The sequence below is a fragment of the Arachis stenosperma genome, chromosome 9 (assembly GCF_014773155.1).
Source record: "Arachis stenosperma cultivar V10309 chromosome 9, arast.V10309.gnm1.PFL2, whole genome shotgun sequence".
Classification (NCBI taxonomy): domain Eukaryota; kingdom Viridiplantae; phylum Streptophyta; class Magnoliopsida; order Fabales; family Fabaceae; genus Arachis; species Arachis stenosperma.
The window spans coordinates 164,515,476-164,535,137 of NC_080385.1; the positions used below are offsets into that span (position 1 = coordinate 164,515,476).

At 31.8% G+C, this 19,662-nt stretch overlaps 2 protein-coding genes across 2 annotated transcripts; one reads left to right on the forward strand and one right to left on the reverse strand.

The window, feature by feature from the left end:
* The first annotated feature begins 2,207 nt into the window (after window positions 1-2,207).
* LOC130947536 (transcription factor HRS1-like) lies at window positions 2,208-4,131 on the forward strand. The gene is made up of 5 exons (XM_057876232.1): window positions 2,208-2,458; window positions 2,518-2,831; window positions 2,901-3,165; window positions 3,352-3,428; window positions 3,530-4,131. Exons 1-5 carry the CDS (start codon window positions 2,338-2,340, stop codon window positions 3,893-3,895), a joined length of 1,143 nt encoding a protein of 380 aa, XP_057732215.1. The 5' UTR covers window positions 2,208-2,337; the 3' UTR covers window positions 3,896-4,131.
* A 2,066-nt stretch (window positions 4,132-6,197) lies between these two features.
* On the reverse strand, window positions 6,198-7,279 carry LOC130950417 (protein MAIN-LIKE 1-like). The gene is made up of 3 exons (XM_057878903.1): window positions 6,612-7,279; window positions 6,407-6,494; window positions 6,198-6,314 (listed from the first exon to the last, which is right to left on the reverse strand). Exons 1-3 carry the CDS (start codon window positions 7,277-7,279, stop codon window positions 6,198-6,200), a joined length of 873 nt encoding a protein of 290 aa, XP_057734886.1.
* Between the last annotated feature and the right edge of the window lie 12,383 nt (window positions 7,280-19,662).

Genomic DNA, 19,662 nt, shown 5'->3' on the forward strand with positions numbered 1-19,662 from the left:
AAAATGGTATTTCTTTGGTTTGATGACCATGCTAGTTTCGCATTCAACTCATTTTCTGGTAAGACTATTGCATCAAGATAATTGATCTGGATAAATTTGTTTTATATAATAATGTTTGATTAGATTTTGAGAAAAAAAAAAGGTTGAGTAAAGTTGTTTTCTCTTTCTTTTAACCTTATGATGATTATTTCTGGTATTTAGTCTTACGTATAATGTTCACTAAAATAAATACAGACATACAGTAACCGGTTCATTAAATTAAATTAATGCTGAAATGAAACTCGTAGATTTTGAATCCTCTATCTGGTGCATGGAAATTGAAAGGAAGGTTATACCTAGCTAGTTTGACATAGAATAGAAGAAATAATAAGATAAAAGATTTAAAATAGAAAGGAAAGGATAGAGAACATAGTCGTAGTCTTTGATCTTATCCGTTGATAAAATTCAGTGTGATTGGTAAATGGATAGGAAAAGGGTGACGCCACTGCTAGCCTACAACGAGAAAATGCAAATCAAATACCGTGGACCCCTAATATTCAACAAAAAATAAGGGGTTCTTTTAAATAAAAATTGTATATTTTTCAAATAACAGAAATAATTAGGTTTTTGTGTATTATATCTTAATTTTGTAGGCAGTCTAGTCTTATTTTGTCAGCTACATTGTGAAATTAAAGAACAATATAATTTCGATCACATTTTGATAATAATGTCATCGAAATTAATAAAGAAAATGTGATATATAAATAAATCAGCCATATTAGTTTATTCGTTAAACGATAAAGTAAAACTAATTTATTTATGTAATATATTTTAAAATTTTGATACAATTTTTTTCTCTCAATTTTGTTACCATTTTTATTTTCAACATGATTAATTTGTACATTTTTTAATCTCTTATATTAATCATGAATTATTTTAGCAAATTTAGATTACTTTTTTCAAAATAAAATCTTAAATGAAAAATGATTAATAGCAAATCCTAATTTGTCTTTTTTAAGAAAACCTCAAATCCTAAATTGGATAGAATATGAGTTTTTTAAATTTCTTGTAAGTTATTGACATTCTAACAACTTCCTCTGTTTTCTGTTTGGATTAATCTCTACGTATAAGTGTTTTATATTTATAAGTTTTATAAATTTGAACGAAACTCACCCATTAAACACACTGCTTATGTTACGTGTCTTTTTAACCAAATTTTAAATTAATTCAAATCAATTAATGCACAAATATATAACTGCCATTTTTCAAAAGATTTGTTTCTTTTTTCGAGTTTCTTGCCAAATTTGTTGGATCTCCTTCGCGCGTTCTTTCTTTACTTCGTTTTTTTTCAATTTTCATAGTTTCTTAAATCAAATTTTGAAATCATTTTGAAGATAATGGAACTTCAGAAATACACCCAAATGATTACATAAATACACCCAAACGGTTACAGAAATGATTACAGAAATACACCAAAACAGTTACAGAAATACACCCAAAGGATTACAAAAATACACCCAAAGGATTTAAGGAGAAGATAGTATATTTCTTCTTGAAATCTTTTAATGTTTTGCTGGTTAAGGATGAGGCACATGGCAGAGACAATATAAAAGAAAAACCTAGAAAAACAGTACCTTGAATAATGTTTCTTCCTCTTTTCTGGTGATTTTTTATGGAGATTTGTATCTTTTCTTTTTGATTTCTTCTACTCTTCGCGAGGAGTTAGAACGTTTCTGCAGAATCGTAGTAGTTTATTTCTAATGTCTCTTGAATCTTGATAGTTTGCGTTTTGATTGAAAAAGAAGAGGAAGAACGAATGTGTTCTGGAAGGGGCGCGTGTTTTTTTCTTGATGAGTTGCGTTTTAATTGAGGAAGAAGACGAGGAGTCAACATGTTGTTGAAGAGGCGCGTGTTTTTTTCTTGGACCTGGAACAACTTATATAGCTTGTAAACCAAAAAGACTTGTAACAGGCCTCTTTTCGTTTTCCTCCTTTTGGATATTTCTATATATTTGATTGGGCTCATTTTTTAAATAATTCTTAAATACCGTATACTAAAAAAAATAATGAAATTACTATAACATTTCTAAAACATATATTAATTATTAAATATACTTTGAAAAATGTAGAGTTGATTTTCTATATCTTGTAAGTCGTAAGAAGAGAAACAAAAAATAAAAAAATAAAATAATGGGTGATAGATTCTTGTGTTGGATGCGACGGCCCGACCTCGAAATTATTCGCGAGTTGATCGCTGAGCTGTCTTCTCTTTCTCTCTCTTGGAATCCATCTCCATCTATGGTTGCCATTTTCCTTTCTCTATATATATCATCCTCATCCTGTTCCTCTTCTTAGAAGAATGCAGCGACTGAAGACTATGATGGGGTCCCGCGACTACATCCAAGCATTGGAACATGAACGCCGCAAGATTCAGGTCTTCTCCAAAGAGCTTCCTCTTTCCTTGGACCTCGTCACACAAGGTAAATTACTAATTTACCCTTTTTCCTTTCACTTGGTAAATACTAATTTCTGCGTGCAGCCATTGAAGCGTGCAGGCAGCAGTTGTCTGAGACGACGACGGAGTACAACATGAACGGACACAATTCGGAGTGTTCGGAGCAGACAACATCAACCGACAACGGTCCTGTCTTGGAGGAGTTCATCCCAATTAAGAAGAGACCGTCATCTCCACATGAAGAAGAAGAAGAAGAAGAAGAAGATGATGACGATGAACAACATTCCCATCATCATCGCCACAAGATCTCGAAGGATAACACTGATAAGAGGAAATCAGATTGGCTTAGATCCGTTCAGTTGTGGAATAATCCAGAACCCTCATCACCACCTCATCAGGTAAAAATTAACTCTCTTTTAATTTAGCTTGTTTTGTGAAAGGATGAGGTGATGACTTGAGTTATTCAGGAGGTGAACAATAAGAAAGGTGGTGCGGTGGAAGTGAAGAGAAGTGGAAGTGGTGGTGCTTTTCAGCCATTTCACAAGGAGAAGGACGAAAGAGTAGGTGGTGGTGGCGGCAAGGCAATTGCAAGTGATGATCTGAAACCACCGTGTTCCTCCAACAGCAGCAAGAAGGAAGAGAAAGAGGGGCAGAGGAAGCAACGCCGTTGCTGGTCTCAGGAGTTGCACAAACGATTCTTGCAAGCCCTTCAACAACTTGGAGGCCCTGATTGTGAGAATTCATATATACATTCTTTTTCCTCTCTGTTTTTTGACGCAATAGAAATTAGTTACCAAATCAGTAGCGCTGTATTTTTATATAAATTAGATGTATTATTTAATTTATTTTCAGTACATATTAATTTTTTGTGTATGCACGGCATAGTTGATTAATGGCATATATATTGATTTTTGGTAGCTGCCACACCGAAGCAAATCAGGGAGCTTATGAAAGTTGATGGCCTCACTAATGACGAAGTCAAAAGCCATTTACAGGTTTAATTTTCTATTAATCAAAATCTATCCACTTCTGTTTTAATGTTCCTAACAGATCAAATTTTAATTCTGAAGTTTTATGTTAATGTTTTACTGAACAGAAATACCGGTTACACACTAGAAGACCTAGTGGCATAGTTCACAACAATGGCAGTCCACAAACGACGCCGTTTGTCCTAGTAGGCAACATTTTTGTTCAACCGCCAGAATATGCCGCAGCGGCCGTCGCCACGTCAGCAGATCTAGCACCTGCCGGAATATATGCGCCTGTAGCCACGCATCCTCCTCCACCTCCTCCCCGGACGGCGGCTGGTTCCACTAGAAGACCGCAGTTGAAGAAATCATCAAATCACATGCGTGAAGATCATCATCATTCACACTCGGAAGAAGATAGGGCTAATCATTCAAACTCTCCAGCTTCATCATCATCCACACACACCACCACAACTACTTCCCCTGCCTATTGATGAGTTTGATGTATGTACACAGTTTTGTAACCAAATTTGGTGTAGAAATTAAAATCCTGTGATATTTTTGTCTTGACCTTGTTATGTTAGAAAAATGTTCTTTACTCCTATTGTATGGGAATTAAAGTTTAAAGTATAGAGTGGTTAATCCAAAAATAATACATAGAAAGTGACAGTTTTGTTGTTAAATAAGTCACACGACTCACACCAAGGGAATTGAAATTTCAAATTTTGAATTTTAGATGTATATATATAGTCAATGACCTTTGTTAATGTTTGGTCTACATCGTATCCAAAGTCCTATCTATGAAGATTGTGGCAAATTACTTGAAATGGGTTGTGGTGATGGATTTAAAGCTCTGAACTTTCACATTACTCATTTCTCATTTGAGTGAGTGAATTAATCCCAGGTGATGAGTGGTCCAGCTTCACGGTTTTGTCTATTTGGATGAGTAATGAATAGTTAAGAGATGGCATTTTTTTCTTGCAATAATGTTATCCTAAGTGCTAACAATTTAATAGACAACTATGTTGACAAATAATATATTATTTATTAGGGTGGATGTTTAAAGTTTTTTATAAAATACATAATATATGTATTGAAAATAATTTTTTTAGTACAAGTTTTTTAGAGTTTTAACAAATATATTTAGTGAAGTTCTATGTATTATACTATTTTTTCATTTTATATTTATAAATTTTTTAGGATAAAATATATTTTTTGTCTTTCACCTTAGATAAATTTTAATATATTTAATTTTATCTTTAATATTTTTTATTTGTGTCAACTGTCAAAATTATCTATAAATATTTTTAATTTTGTCTCTATCGTTTTATATAGAGTTAATATTTTTAAGTAATTTTGACACGAATCGAAAATATAAAAATAAAATTGAGTTAAACTAAATATTAGGAATATTTTTTAAAAAAAGTAAAAACCTATAAATATTGGAGATAAAAAACAAATTTTATCTTAAATTTTAAATCATAAATTTTAAATCTTAATATATATTTTAAAAAAATAGAAAAGTGAAAGAGACATTATAATGTAAAATTGTAAATCATATCTCACATGGTTTTAGCTTTTAGGGTAAAAAATCATAATAAGCCAACTGATTCCAAAAATTACGTAAATAAGCCAAAGCAAAAATCGTTTCAGCAATAAGCCAGATCGTATTTTTATATAATTCGAACCAGGTTGGTTCGAACTGTAATTGTGAGTAAATCGAACTAGGTGAGTTCGAATTACTTGATTTGGGTTGGTAATAAATCGAACCAGCTTGGTTCGAATTACGAATGAATGTAATTCGAACCAGGTTGGTTCGAATTATAGAGTGACACGCTTCTGTTATAATTTGAACCGGGCTGGTTCGAATTACACAAATCATAGTTCGAACCAGACCGGTTCGAATTAGTTTGAGACTCAGCTGTATATATATGGTTCCAAACGTGAGTTAGTCTCATTAGAGGGAGTAAGATGGATAGTGAGGAGAGTTTTGTGGTTTTGGTGCACCACAGAGGATCTGTTAATAGAAAAACTCGTTCCGGAGTAAAGTTCACAGATAAAAATCCTCTATGTATTATCGTAACTTCTACGACGAGTTATGATGACCTTGTTAGCGCTGTACTGATGAAGCTCGGTCTGGAAGGTACGAAGCGGGTAAAGAAGTTTTTCTATCGCATTCCAGTCACGGTGCTACAGAATACCGTGAAGTATGATTGCTTCACGATTAATAACGATGTGGACTTGCAAGTAATGTTTCTTTGTCGGCGGCAGTTTCCGGAGGTGAGGACACCAGAGTTGTTGGCACGGCTGGTTGATGTGGTATCCAGCTTTGGCGGTTCGAACCGGAATACGAACACTATAGCGAATCCAGCAGGTTCTAGTTCCCGGCCTACTGTTGCTTCCTCCTCCGTCCCTGTGTACGAACCAGTGGTCCAACCTGTCACCTCCCCGTCTTTTGCTGTTGACCTCAATGGCACCGAAGGCGACGAGGTAGTGGAAAGGGAAAATTTGCCGAACGCTTTAGTGGGAGTTGCACCTGTTGGCGTTGGAACGCATGCTGACTCCACCAGTCAAGGAACGCATGCGACGGTCCGGGGTCGGTAACAACGTCGAACCTCAGCACACAGTCCTGACGAGAGTCCCAAAGGAGATGCCACTTCTGCAAAGTAGACGGGAACCATCGATCGCCGCCTCTACCGTCCTTGGACATAAAAAAGTCAATGTTCAGGGCGGGATGCGGAGGGGGTTGTACCCCACCAAACTGCGGAAGAACACGATCTATCTGATGCCACTCTATCACAGCAAAGTAGATAGCGCGGTGACAGAGCGCCACAACGCCATATGCCGAGGCTCCAAAACCTCTGGATGCACAACCTGAAGTACGTCGGGACTACTGTACGGCATCCATATAAACTGCAAAAGAAACTCACCCTTGTCAGGGCAACTGTAGCACACAACTAGAAAAGCTTGATTCTAAAAGGACACTTGTTAACTAGCATACTCACCTCCCTGTCCTGTAACCGGTCTATCCTGAACCTCCACATCTGCACTCTAGGACCCTTCTCGCTCCCGGAAGGGTTGTAACCTGACCATCTGCACCATACACATGTGTTACATCTACTGAAATATGTGTTCAAATTATGCAATAGAATATTAATGAATACGCAGTTATGTATGTCAAATTGAAATAGAGAAGGCCTAGTATAGTACCTCGAGGCCAACGGCCAGCTCAACTCCTCATATCCTGCAGGCCTAAACCGAGGAAAGCGCCAAAAGATCCAAGACTGAAGTAGCTGAAGCGGGCCCGCTAACTTGACGACATGTCTGTTCGCCACTCGGTACATGCACCGGTACAACCAAGCCAGTGCGGCAGAACCCCAGCTGCAGGTACCCAGCTCCTCCAGCCTCGCTACGTACGGAAGCCATCTGATGTGAATCTGGTTCCCTGACTTGTCCACAAACAGCTGCGTGCCCAACAACATCATGATGTACGCACGGGCATATCGGCGCACAGTCTCATCATCTGCATCCTCAGGGCACTCACCGAAAGTCTCCTGAAACCAGCTGCAGTTCACTGTGTACTTCTGAACCTGACTGGGAGGAGGTATAACTCCGAGCAACTCCTGGAACCAGACCCAGGCTGGACGGCCACCCTCGATGTATATATGGAACTCTGACAAGCACCCGCTCACGTAACGGCCGTCCACTGGCAAACCCAGCTGGTATGCCACGTCCTGGAGTGTGATCGTGCACTCTCCGAACGGCATATGGAACGTGTGCGTCTCGGGACGCCATCGCTCTACGAATGCACTGACAAGGGCCTCGTCTAGCCGGAACCATCGGTCGTTCAGCCTTGCAAGATGGTATAGACCTGCCATCTACAAGTATGGAACGTATCTGTCATCAAGTCGCATGCCCTGCTGCCGCCGCATGCTCCTAATGCATCGCTGGGGCTGCGCACAAAATGAACCGCATAGTTAGAATCAGCTTAAAAACCAACCACAACCATAAGCAGCACGATAAATCATCAACATACCATTCTGCTAAAAAACCGCATAACATTACATGAAAGATAAGCAACTGGAAAACAAATTCATAGACCGCACAACTAAACCGCTAAAATAAACCAGCCTAACGAGATCCACTAACAAGAAACAGCTTAACTAAACCGGTTTACGTAAAAGAGCTAGGGTAAAACAACTACCATAAAAAAAGTCAAACAAATCACCAACATAAAACCACTAACGAAAACCACCTACCCTAAACCACTAACATAAACCGCTTGCATAAACCACTCGCAAAAACCGCTAACATAAACCACCAACATAAACCACCAACAGAAACCACTAACTTAAACCACTAGCATAAACCACTAACTTAAACCGCTAACATAAACCACCTACATAAACCACTAACATAAACCACTAACATAAACCACCATCTAACCCACATGCAAAACCACTAAGGCACAAATACCGCTAGAATCAAAAATATTTCCGTACTAACCTCCTCGTTGATGACCCCGGCTATATGAGCGACTCCGTCCAAGCGATATAACCGTGCCGGATCGTCCCCCATGAGCAGAGTATTCCGTTCAGGTATTATTTGGAGAGAATCTGGGTCGTTTTCTCTGAGATTTTGTGGGGTAGGGGGAGGAATAATAGTTCGAATGAGGGTGATTCGAACTCCTTATATAGCCGAATCACCCATAATTCGAACCACCTTGGTTCGATTTATGAAGGAGCGCTTCAAGGGTAATTCGAACCAGCTTGGTTCGAATTACATGCGTTGCACACTTGGCTATAGTTCGAACTAGCCTAGTTCGAATTACATGGGATTGGAGTTCGAACCACCTTGGTTCGAATTACATTGAAATCTCCACTTCCCTAATTCGAACCACCCTGGTTCGATTTATTCATGTTTCTAGTTCGAACTACCCTGGTTCGAATTACATAAAAATAGCGTCTAACTTATTGCTGAAACGATTTTCAGTTTGGCGTATTTACATTACACCATTCTTATTGTGGCTTATTAAGGTTTTTTGCCCTAGCTTTTATGCATGAATTAATTGCACCAATATATTCATATGAATTCATAGTAGCTAGAAACAACATTATTAGCAGACAACAAATATCACACCAAAATTTTTGTTTCTAGTTTGATTGAGTTAATGGAATTATCTAAAAGAGCATATTGGCATTCGGGAGGGGAATCTAGCTAAGGATATCCCATAGAATATGCAATGAGCACAACCTACATAGGACACAGCAGATGTTGACATTTTTAATTTGTGAAAAAGCCAATTCCCGCTAACCGTCAAACTCAAATACTACTAATTACTATTGGTTAGTAGGGTTATATCATATGACCCACCAAATGGTAATTGCGGATTATCAAAGGATTCCAACAACGATTAGAGTTTGATTTCTAGCTAGGTGGGTTAAAGCTAATAAATAAGTTATTTTGAATTATTGTTTGATTTAGAAGGTGTTTATTTCTGGATGATGACTAATTTAAACGTATTGATACGATAAAAAAAATAAATAAATAAAAAATTATCATGTGAATTATATTTTTTAATCATCATTTATAATATTATATAATATATATACCAAAATATTTTTATAAATAATTATAAAAAGATATATATACCCTTATGATTAATTTTGTCAGAAGATTCAATAAACCTTTTTATTACTGTGACCAAATATCTTTTTAAAATAAAAAAAATAAAATAAAATCTTAACCCAAAAATCTCAAAAAAAAAAGAAAATCAAAATCAAATTTTCAGAAAACAAATAACAGATCATGATTCTAATATAAACACAAGTAAAGAGATCATGATTTTCTGAAAATTTCTCATCTCTTGACACTATCTAAGATTGAAATTCATCACTTCCATTGAATTTGATTCATCCAAATTCAGAATTTTTGTAGGATGGCTAATTTAATTTGTTGATGTACAGTCATATATGACAGTGTACTCTAATTTGACAGTGTCAATTAAATTAAATTCAATTTGTTCAATCTTATTTTTCTTTGAATCTATCTCATATTTGTGGCGTTGTTTATTGATCTAATCATCCATACTTTGGCGTGGAATTGCCATTATGAAGGAACAAAGCGTGTTTCTTTTTCTTTTCTTTATGAACCGGCGGTTTTTACTATTGAAACTATTCACCCTAATTAACTTTCATCCGTTCTCTTTGGTGCAAAAGGAAAAAAGTTCATGCTAACGCTATATCGACTCTATACAAAAGTGTATTTTCTAGCTGAGGGATGAATCAGAGATTCAATGGAAGTGAGGGATTTCAAACTTAGTGATGGAAAAATTTCTAGAAAATCATGATTTCCTCAATTGCAACAGTAGCATTAGCATATTGGAAGAGAAGATAAACAAATTTCTAATTTATTTTCTAGAAATTTAATTTTGATTTCTTTTCCTTTTTTGGGATTATTAGGTTAAGATTTGTTTTATTTTGTTATTATAAAAAATATTTTGATCATAATAATAAAAAAAGATTATTGAATATTTTAACAAATTAATCATAAGGATATATATGTTTATTTATAATTATTTATAAGAATATTTTAATTTATATATAATAAATAATGATGACTAAAAATAATATAATTACGTGACAATTTTTTATTTATTTATTTTTTATTGTATTGATACATATAAATTTATTGTCGTATCGAAATAAAACTAATTTAAAAATATATTTTTAGTTAAGTGCTAGACTGCTAGTAGAATATAAATGATATTTCATTCCATATTTGGAAGAGCACGTAGTTGTGATAGTAAGGGATAAATATAAGAGGTTAACTGTAATCTATAATAATAAATAGCCCTGCAAGCTAAGCTGCACACTGGATTTGACCAAGGTTAAAACTTAAAACTGCAATGCAAATATCATCTGAAACATGGCAACATAGGATTCTTCAAGGAATCTTCTATATTTGATTCTTTATCAAACTAGCTACTAATGTTGTCCTTATTACTCTGGTTCAAGTACACACATAACAATGGCTGCTGTAGAGGAGGGCTATTTTTTTATTTTTTTTGGGTGAAGTTGAGATGGGTGGTTTTTTTTATTATTGTAATTTTGAGAGTTTTTAAAAATTGTGAAAAGTACAGAAATTATTTAAAATTTTTAAATTTTTTAAAAATTGAAATCGAAGAGTCTAATTTTAGAATTGAAGGATCTAATGTTTGTATTTTAAAAATTGGATGGTTTGATTTTTGTACTTTTTAAAAATTAGAAGGTCTAATTTTTGTATTTCAAATTAAACAGTGTCACATTTGAAATTAACATTCGAATAATTTATAATTTAAAAAAATACCATTATCAATCCAATATACAAACAAAAAATGGCTATAATCAACTTAGAAATTTTAATATTTATAAGTAGTTTCTTTATAATTGAGGCTAATTATTTTCTTTCTAAAAGTAAAAAGGTGATATCATAACATTATAATTTTTAATATTTTTTAGAATTAAGAAAAGAGTTAAAATTAGAGAATTTGAATTTTTTATTTTAAAATTTTTATTTTTTTAAAACAGAAATTGAAATATTCAATTTTTTCTCTCTTAAAAATAAAAAATTTGATTTTTATATCCTAAATTAAATGGTGTTATATTTAAAATTAAAATTTTAAAAATTTATAATTTAAAAAATATTATTGTCAATATAATATAAAAGAAGTATATAATTGATTATAGTAAACAAAAAAATAAAACATTATTAGAAAATAATGGTGTGAAATGTAATAGGCTCTCTTTTGGAATTTGGACAAAAAAAATTGAAAAAGAACATTCAGAATTATTTTTTTTAATTATTAAAAAATCTGAGAAGTGCGTTCCATTATTTAAAACAAATTGTGTGTGTACACATATATATTAGAACATTACTTAGAATATATTTTTTTAATATAAAAATTAGTCAAAATTAAATTTAGATGGATTGACAAGCAACTTGACAACTAATTGAAGAATTACTTTCCAAAATTAGATGGATATTCCATAATATTAATTATTATAGTAAAATATGGTAATATCTGGACTAAAAATAAAGTAAATAGAGGGATTTTAAAATAAATGGTCTATCAGTTTTTTAAATTGATTTTTGAAATTTTTTTAATTAAAATTGTTTTTAAAAAATTTTGAGTTTATTACATCTAGTTTTTTCATCATTTTTATTGTTAACAGCATCAGAATTTATTAATATGACATGATAAGTGATACTACAATACACACTTGACGGTTCTAATTAGCTACTAACATAATAAATTTATTTAATTAGATCAAATTAACCCTAAATTGAGAGGAATTTCAATGGCTCAAGATCTCTCTTAATTTGGAGTTGATTTGATCTAATTGCATAAATTTATATTAGTCGCTAATTAAGATTATTGAGTGTGTACTCTGATCTCTGGTGTCATTTAATGTGTCATATCATCACTTCATCAGTAAATTAGTGATGGAAATAATCGAAGGCCTTTAAAGGACGAAATTTAATTAAAAAAAAATTTTTAGAATCAATTTAAAAAACGAGTAATCTTCTATGTTGTGTTTAGTTTTGCTAATAAAACAAGACAATACATTGAAAACAGGACATTAATAATATAAACAAAAAATTAATATTTTTGTATTTTATTTTGTGGTGAAATAAATATTAAATAAAACAAATAATAAAAAATCTAATTTATTTTTATTTTTTCGCACAAAATTTAAAATAAAAAGTATAATTATAAAAATTTAATAATAATAATAAAAAATAAAAAAATAAATTGTATATTTTAGTAATTATATTTTTTTATAAAAAAATATAAAATATACTAATTTAATATTTTAAAATATAATATTTTAATTTATATTTTATTTATTAAATATAATTTTATTTTAATATCTATATCTTAATATCTTATTTCTATAAACAAGTGCAGCAAGATAAATTTGACCATTTATCCCATAATTTTACGATGCCATCAACTTTCACTGTTTAAAAGGTCTAGTTACTTTCATGGCCCTTTAGTTTTCCGGGGTCTAGCTAGTAATAAATTACTGTATTTTACTATCCCAGTTTGATTTCATACTTTTGGCAAATTAATTGCATGCTGTGAGTGTATTAATATTCTCCGTGACTCAGTCTGAATTATTGACTTCCTCTATTAATGAATCACAACACTGAATCCGTTTTTATTAGCATTTACATAGCTTTCATGAGACAAGACTACACACACGTTTACATCTTCATCTTCATTTTTTTTTATCTTTAAATTATTAAAAAGAAAATAAACCAGCAAGAGTAACTTGGAGTCATTGACAACTGTAGTGGGCTATTAAATAATTATATTTTGTTGATATTGTGATTTTTTCATGGCGGTGATGATTTGTATTACCCTGTGATTTTCTTTTATAATTATAATTATTAAAGGGGGAGACTTCGAGAATCATATTCCAACAACTCAACTTTTTTTTTTATATTTTATACAATATAGTATACAATTTCCCCTAGCTATATATAGTATATATCAGCTTAAAGTTTTCATAATAAGAAACGAACAAAATAAAAACTAAGCACAAAAGATGCCCTATTTTTTCTATATAGTTTAATTTATTAAATTATATATGATATTATTATTAGGGATACCTTTGTATTGAAGGAAAGCAAATAGAATTCGTATATTAGCATTCTAATCACATAAGTCACCCATATATATGGTCCACATCAGGAATATTCCAGGACAATGAAGCATATTATTTTATTAATACCAAGGGTTATTTATTTAATGAATGTCCTAGTATGTATATTGTCCTCTCAATTATCTATATTATCTTGTAGATCGATCAGAAACCGTTACTAGCAAATTGATTCGATAATACCATTTTTTTTAATAAAGAAGTTTCAAACCTAAGCATCGATACTATCATGTAATTATTGCCACTAATTATTATTTTCTTTTCCAATTTTTCTTCTTATCTGATTTCGTCCTTCTTGCAAGATTAACTTAACCATTCTTTAATATATTAACTCAATATTCGTTAAATTATTATGTGTGATAAAGATGGATTAAGCATGTGCTTATCAATTAATTTTCTGGTATTTTAATTTAATAACATTATACTAAAAAGATTAGGGTAAGATTGGAATGGTAGCTAGAGAATAGTACAAAATATCAACAAATTAAACAATAATTACAACCGAACTTTTAAGAATGGAAATAAAAGATTCCTTTGTTCAGATAGGATTTAGAATTTTAGATATGGTTAGGTATTTTGGATCTTTAGCCGTTGTTAAGCTACATTTAAATTTTTTAAAAATTGTTTCTCAAAAATTATATTAGTATTGGGTTTGTTTGTTTGGATTTCTATGACGATGAACTTTTTTTTTTCAAAATAAATATTTGTTTTATTTTCAGAGTCATTTACGTTTGTGCTTCTAAAAAAAAGTAAAAAAGCAAAAAGTAAGCAATTTTTTTGCGCATTTTTTTGAGAAGTAGGTAGATTTAGGAGTTGATGAAGAGAGAGAAAAATAAAAAAAATTATAAATTTATTCTTATATATTTTTAGAAAGATAATAAATATATCTATTTAAAAATATAAAAACCTAACCACCATATATATTATTTACACTATTAATAAAATAAAACATATTTAATTGAAAAGATAACATGGTGGTTTATATTTAAAATTTACGTAATTGTTTTATTTATTACCCAGAAGTAAAAATATAATAAAAAATGTAAATAATGCCAATTTTTTGAAAATAAAATTTATGTAAAATAATTTTCTATTCATGACCATAATTATAATTTTATTAAAAAAACGGACTGGTCCAAATACTTTATTTGTTTCTGATTTTAGTAAAAAATACTTCTGTAAATATATTTAAATACAAAATATTTTTCTACTTCTCTTTCTACTTTTGCATTTACTTCTGCTTTTGAAGAAGTATACTTCTATCTGCCCCACAAACGCCCGAGTTCATTGTTTAGTAAAAGTAAGTTATAAGTTATTCTCAATAAACAACACACTAGATGTCATTTTTTTGGTTATTTTTTCTATTTTTTTTTGTAAGTGACTTTCTCGATAAATAATCCTATTTTTCTCAGTTATATACGTTACTTTTAAAAGAAAATATTAATAAAGAGAAATTATAACATTAATATTTGATGAGATTAATCTTAAAATTTAAATTAATATATATTAATGGCTATTAAGGCATAAGTCAACTCCAACTTAGAGAATGAGAGTCAAGATTGATTTAAGAATTGGTTATCACTAGTGTAACAGAATCTGGTAGCTTGCATAACTATTTTACACTCTTAACAGCTAATATATATTGGTTAAAGTTATTCTTGGTGTAATATGCTCTCATTTAGTTGTAACTGATGAGATTATTTGGAGTAATATTCATTCAATATAGAAACTCTCTAAATGATTTCTTGTTCTGCAAGTTACTATTGTAAACAAAATTCCTATTTCTATTTTCTTTGATTTTTCACTTTTTTTTATCTCTAATATTCTGATATAGAACCTTTATATGGTATTAAAGTTTTTTATTATCTCAACTATGGATAATTCTAGAAAAGATATATAAATTTCGAGAATTATGTAAATTCTGGCAATTCTAAAAATTTTAGGAATAAATTATAATACTGTAATTATTCCTAACAACTTTTTTTTTCAACCATAATTCTTCAACTCCTGCCTTTTTAATTCAAACAGTGATAAATTTAGGGAACGACATCATAAAAAATGGCAGCAACAAACAATTTCAGCTAAAAATAAAAATATTTAACTAATAAAAAATATTACTGATTTCTTTTTACAAAAATGAAAAGTTTCATTAATCTTTTTACTTCTAAAGAGTATAAGCTAGCTAAAAAAAAAAAATTCTTTAGAAGCTCAAGAGCACTCAAGATCAGAGCACCCAAAAATTTAAAGGCACTAACAAATCCACCCTTGGTGGTGTGGACAGTGGACACGTACGTACGGTTCATAGCTACGGGTTCTTTTCGATCTTACTGCCAATAAACAAATACACATAACTAAAGTTTCAACAAATGCACGTTACTAAAATTACTATCAATCAACGTGTAATAAGAGGAGCATAAAATATTTGGGCCTTATCTCCAATCCCCAAATATATATATATATATATAGTTAGATATATCATATCATATGCTTATCAGTTCTCAATCATTTTGAGTGGGTGAAGGACTTGTTTGTATTATGTATTTTATTTATACGATTAATAAAAAAATTAGAGCCACATGTCGGCCAATGAAACATTGCGTTTGAGAAGTCCACGGCATTAATTATTTAATAGATCTTATGACTTCAATTGGATCCTTAGAACATGGACTTATTAGGCATTGCTTTATTTGGAATATTGGATTTTCCCTTTTTAGTAAGGGTTCTTGCATTGTTAACACTAACCCTAAATCTGTCCCTTGAGTGAATCTAGGGCCAAGTGACCCTTAATGGCCTCTTAAAGATAAATAATAAATGATATGTTAATTGTTAAAGTCCTTCTTTGGAAGTTCCATGATGGCTGGATTCCTTGTCAACTTATATTTATTTTAATTAAGCTTCCCCTTGGAGATTATGATAACGAAGAATATTCTTGTGTAACCCTAATTTAAAATCAAAAGCAAACGAAACTTTGTAATATTTTTAACGGAATTTCACAAGAATATATACTATATGCCTTATGCTATTCTGTGCTTCTTTGCCATTAAAAATGCGCAATTGATATATCACCACTTACTTGTTCTTTACATTATCTTTTATATATATATATATATATATAAGTTGTTTACACGTGATGTTTCCATTGTACATTTCAATGTGTGTGTTATGTGCAAGAATTAATTAATTAAGTTACCTAGCTTTACAGTGTGACATATATTCTGGAAATACTATTTTTCATTGAAAAAAGAAAGAAAATGATGCACTAGATTAAGTAATTAACAGGAGCGAAGCATTCCAGTCATTGGCGTTCATCCATAAATTGATGGCCTAATAAAGTTCACAAGTCAATTATTAATAGATCTAAAGAAAATTCTCATAAAGTGTTAGTAATTATCTTTGATTAATTTAAAAGCCAAGATTCAAACCCCTGACCAACTTGTCCCAATTAGTGGACTTTGCATTTTCCAGTCACATAGTCATACCAGCGAATTGAAGTACACTACACGTCTGAGGAAGTGGTGATCATGCATATCTACAAGATCCGTAACACGAGTACCGTGTGGATATTCGAAGATAGGGATAACTGGATAAGGACAAAAATTAGAGCAGTAATTTTGTGGTCAGAATGGAGATAGGAATAGGGATTTTTTTATTTAAATTAAATAAATATAAAAATTATGAAAATATATAAAACATAAAGTAATTACTTAAATGCGTACACAACATATCACATTTTAGATATTGAAAAAGAAATTAAAAAATAACTAGATCTTGAGTACTTAAAACCCGTTTTTTGACACAACGACAATTGATATATCCAAGATGTACCTAAAATACATGTTAAGTGAGAAAACCAGAACTGAACATCCGGAATATATATAAACATTGAACATGATCTCAGTATCTGAAATACATACGTGTAAATGCCTAATGCGAGTCTCAATACTCGAAATACACTCAAATCCCTCCATGCAACGGAAAGCAACAGGAAGATAGGTATCTACTCGGTTGCGAAATAAGATAGATGTCGTAGAGTATACAAGAAGAGATGCAGTCTCTATCGAGAAGAGGGACAAACTAGACGAAGATGTCCCAAATACTCCACAATCGGATCCGTGATGAGCTACGATTTAGGGTTTAGGTTTTGGTATGCTTAGTTCGTTTAAGTTGGTCTAAATCGACTATAGTAGATGCATTTTTTATATATAATTAGACAAACACTACAAGAAAAACGTTGAGTACCGTCGGACTCATCAAATAAATTCACGGGTAATCAGTTTACTGTCGTCGTCCCAGGATTGACGGTATGAACGACACCGAAAACTCGTTATCGGGGGATTTTTTCCGTCAGTGTTTAATGAATTTGTCGAGACTGAGTTGACGATTATCGTCTGATTAATTCGATGGTCAATCTGATGGTAGTATTATTAATTTTTTAAAATTTTTTTGGACAATAATAAGCCACAATTAGTAGTCAAATTAACTTAACAAAATTATTAGTAGAAATCTAAAATTAGTATAAATCAATAAATTATTTTATTAAAAATAAATGGTATGAATACAAACTAATGTCACAGACATCGAGTACAATGAAGTAGACAAAAAATATAACATCCTAACCCTTACAAATTTTGGTAATAATCGTCGTCGTCATCGTCGTCGTGGTCCCCCTGCTGAGGCGACAAAGAAGGTGCTGACGTGGGTGCCCTACTAGCAGCAACGAACCAGCAGCAACGAACCAGCAGCGCTGGTGGCTCCAGTGTGCATCTACTGTCACAACTAATTAAGGTACTCCAACTTTTTCGTCAGGTCCAAACTGATGGCAACAGCTCCTCCCATGCATGCAAGAAGGTAGTTGTACCTCTGCTCAAACTGCTCGCTTGCTGGTGAAGCTCCTGTGTCAACTTCTGCATTTCCTTCCTCAAGTCGACTACCTTTTGGGGATCGGCGGAGATTTTGGCAAAGGCAGAGGCAAAAGAAGCCGCCAATGCATATTAATACACTCAATACAGTAATTACATTAATAAAGCTTAAGTCACAGCAATAAGACAATTATTTTTCAAAATTAAAATATATTACATTAGAATTTCTTAAAAATGAAATACAAAAATAAATAATATGACATGGTTATAATCAAACAACTAGAAGAAAAGGTACATATGATAAATAAAATAGAATCTTATAAAAAATTCAATAGAATCTCCCTTAAAATTTAGATTTTTCCACTCTTCAAAGATTCCATACAAACTAAATATCTATTAACTCTAAAATCTTAATCCATCGACCAAGAGGCTTCAAACATTTACTAAACTTTTAAAGCATTCTAACTTTATTCTATCTTATTTACTTTTCAAAACATTCTAACTTTGTTAAGAATTTTTCAAAACATTCTAACAATTTCTCAAAATATTCTAATTTTTCAAAGCATTCTAACTTTTAAAATATTCTAACTTTGCATTCTAACTCTCAAAGCATTCTATCTTTGTTAACAATTTTTTAAAACATTATAACTTTGTTAACAATTTTCCAATAAAAATTTTAAATCCAAACAGAGGCCAGGTGGAAGATAACGAACTAAAGAAAATTATTCCAAGACTACCAAAATTTTAAATAAAAATACTTGACTAATTGTATTCCAAAACTACCAAATCAAATCAGCCTTCAATCATTCTCTAATATAAAGCAGCAAACAACTTGAAAAGAAAATTAAAACACCGAAAAATAATTTTCAAGTAAAACATCAAGAACAAATTAACAATAATAAAAAATATCTAATGGAGATATCATTAAGCAATCCGAATAATCAACGCCATTCTACAATAATGAATACAAATCCTAATTTAAAAGAACTAATAACAAGTAAAATTAGCAGGAGTTACTGACCTTGCCATGAAGAAGAAGAGCAGAAGCGGTTGCCGAGGGTTTGTAGTGGTAGGGGCGTTTGGAGTAGCGGTGGCAGGGGCATTAGAGTGAGACTGGGAGGTGAGAGGTTAGAGAGAGAGATTAGAGAGAAAATCAAATTCGAAGTAAAGGGGAAGAGGGTTCGCAGTTCGAATTTATGGCACGATTATCGTTGGATTTACTAGCGAATAAATTCGACGGTAACGCATTACGGGTCAACAAAACGCAGCATTCCATTAATCGTGTCTATCGTCGGATTCTTTCAATGGTAATTTCGACGCTGTGTTTGGTACCTATTTTCCTAGTGTTCTCGCCAAATATTTATCGGCAACTTTACTATCGGAACCGGTTATCCGGCGATAACTATTTCGTATGACGAATCCCACAACAAAACTGTCGCTAACCCGTGGGTTAATCTAACACTAATGTGAGTTGCTAAATTCGACGCTAATCGGTGTATTTCTTATAGTGAACGTTTATTTATATATATCAAATCTTTTTTCTTTTGTCGTCTTGCTTTTCAATCAAGTGGTCGTATTAACATAAAAGATCCAAACTTCTTAAAAAGGACAATACTACATGGTAATAATAATAATATATAGTGATACAAAAAATATCCGAACTTCTCATAAACCAGTCACATGTCCTACTAATAA

Coding starts and splice junctions, on each gene's coding strand:
- LOC130950417 (XM_057878903.1), bottom strand. CDS start 7,279: ATGGCAGGTCTATACCATCTTGCAAGGCTGAACGACCGATGGTTCCGG. Junction 6,495..6,611: donor AGCTGGCCGTTGGCCTCGAG/GTACTATACTAG, acceptor TGTATGGTGCAG/ATGGTCAGGTTACAACCCTT. Junction 6,315..6,406: donor ACCGGTTACAGGACAGGGAG/GTGAGTATGCTA, acceptor TTTCTTTTGCAG/TTTATATGGATGCCGTACAG.
- LOC130947536 (XM_057876232.1), top strand. CDS start 2,338: ATGCAGCGACTGAAGACTATGATGGGGTCCCGCGACTACATCCAAGCA. Junction 3,166..3,351: donor ACAACTTGGAGGCCCTGATT/GTGAGAATTCAT, acceptor GATTTTTGGTAG/CTGCCACACCGAAGCAAATC. Junction 3,429..3,529: donor AAGTCAAAAGCCATTTACAG/GTTTAATTTTCT, acceptor TTTACTGAACAG/AAATACCGGTTACACACTAG.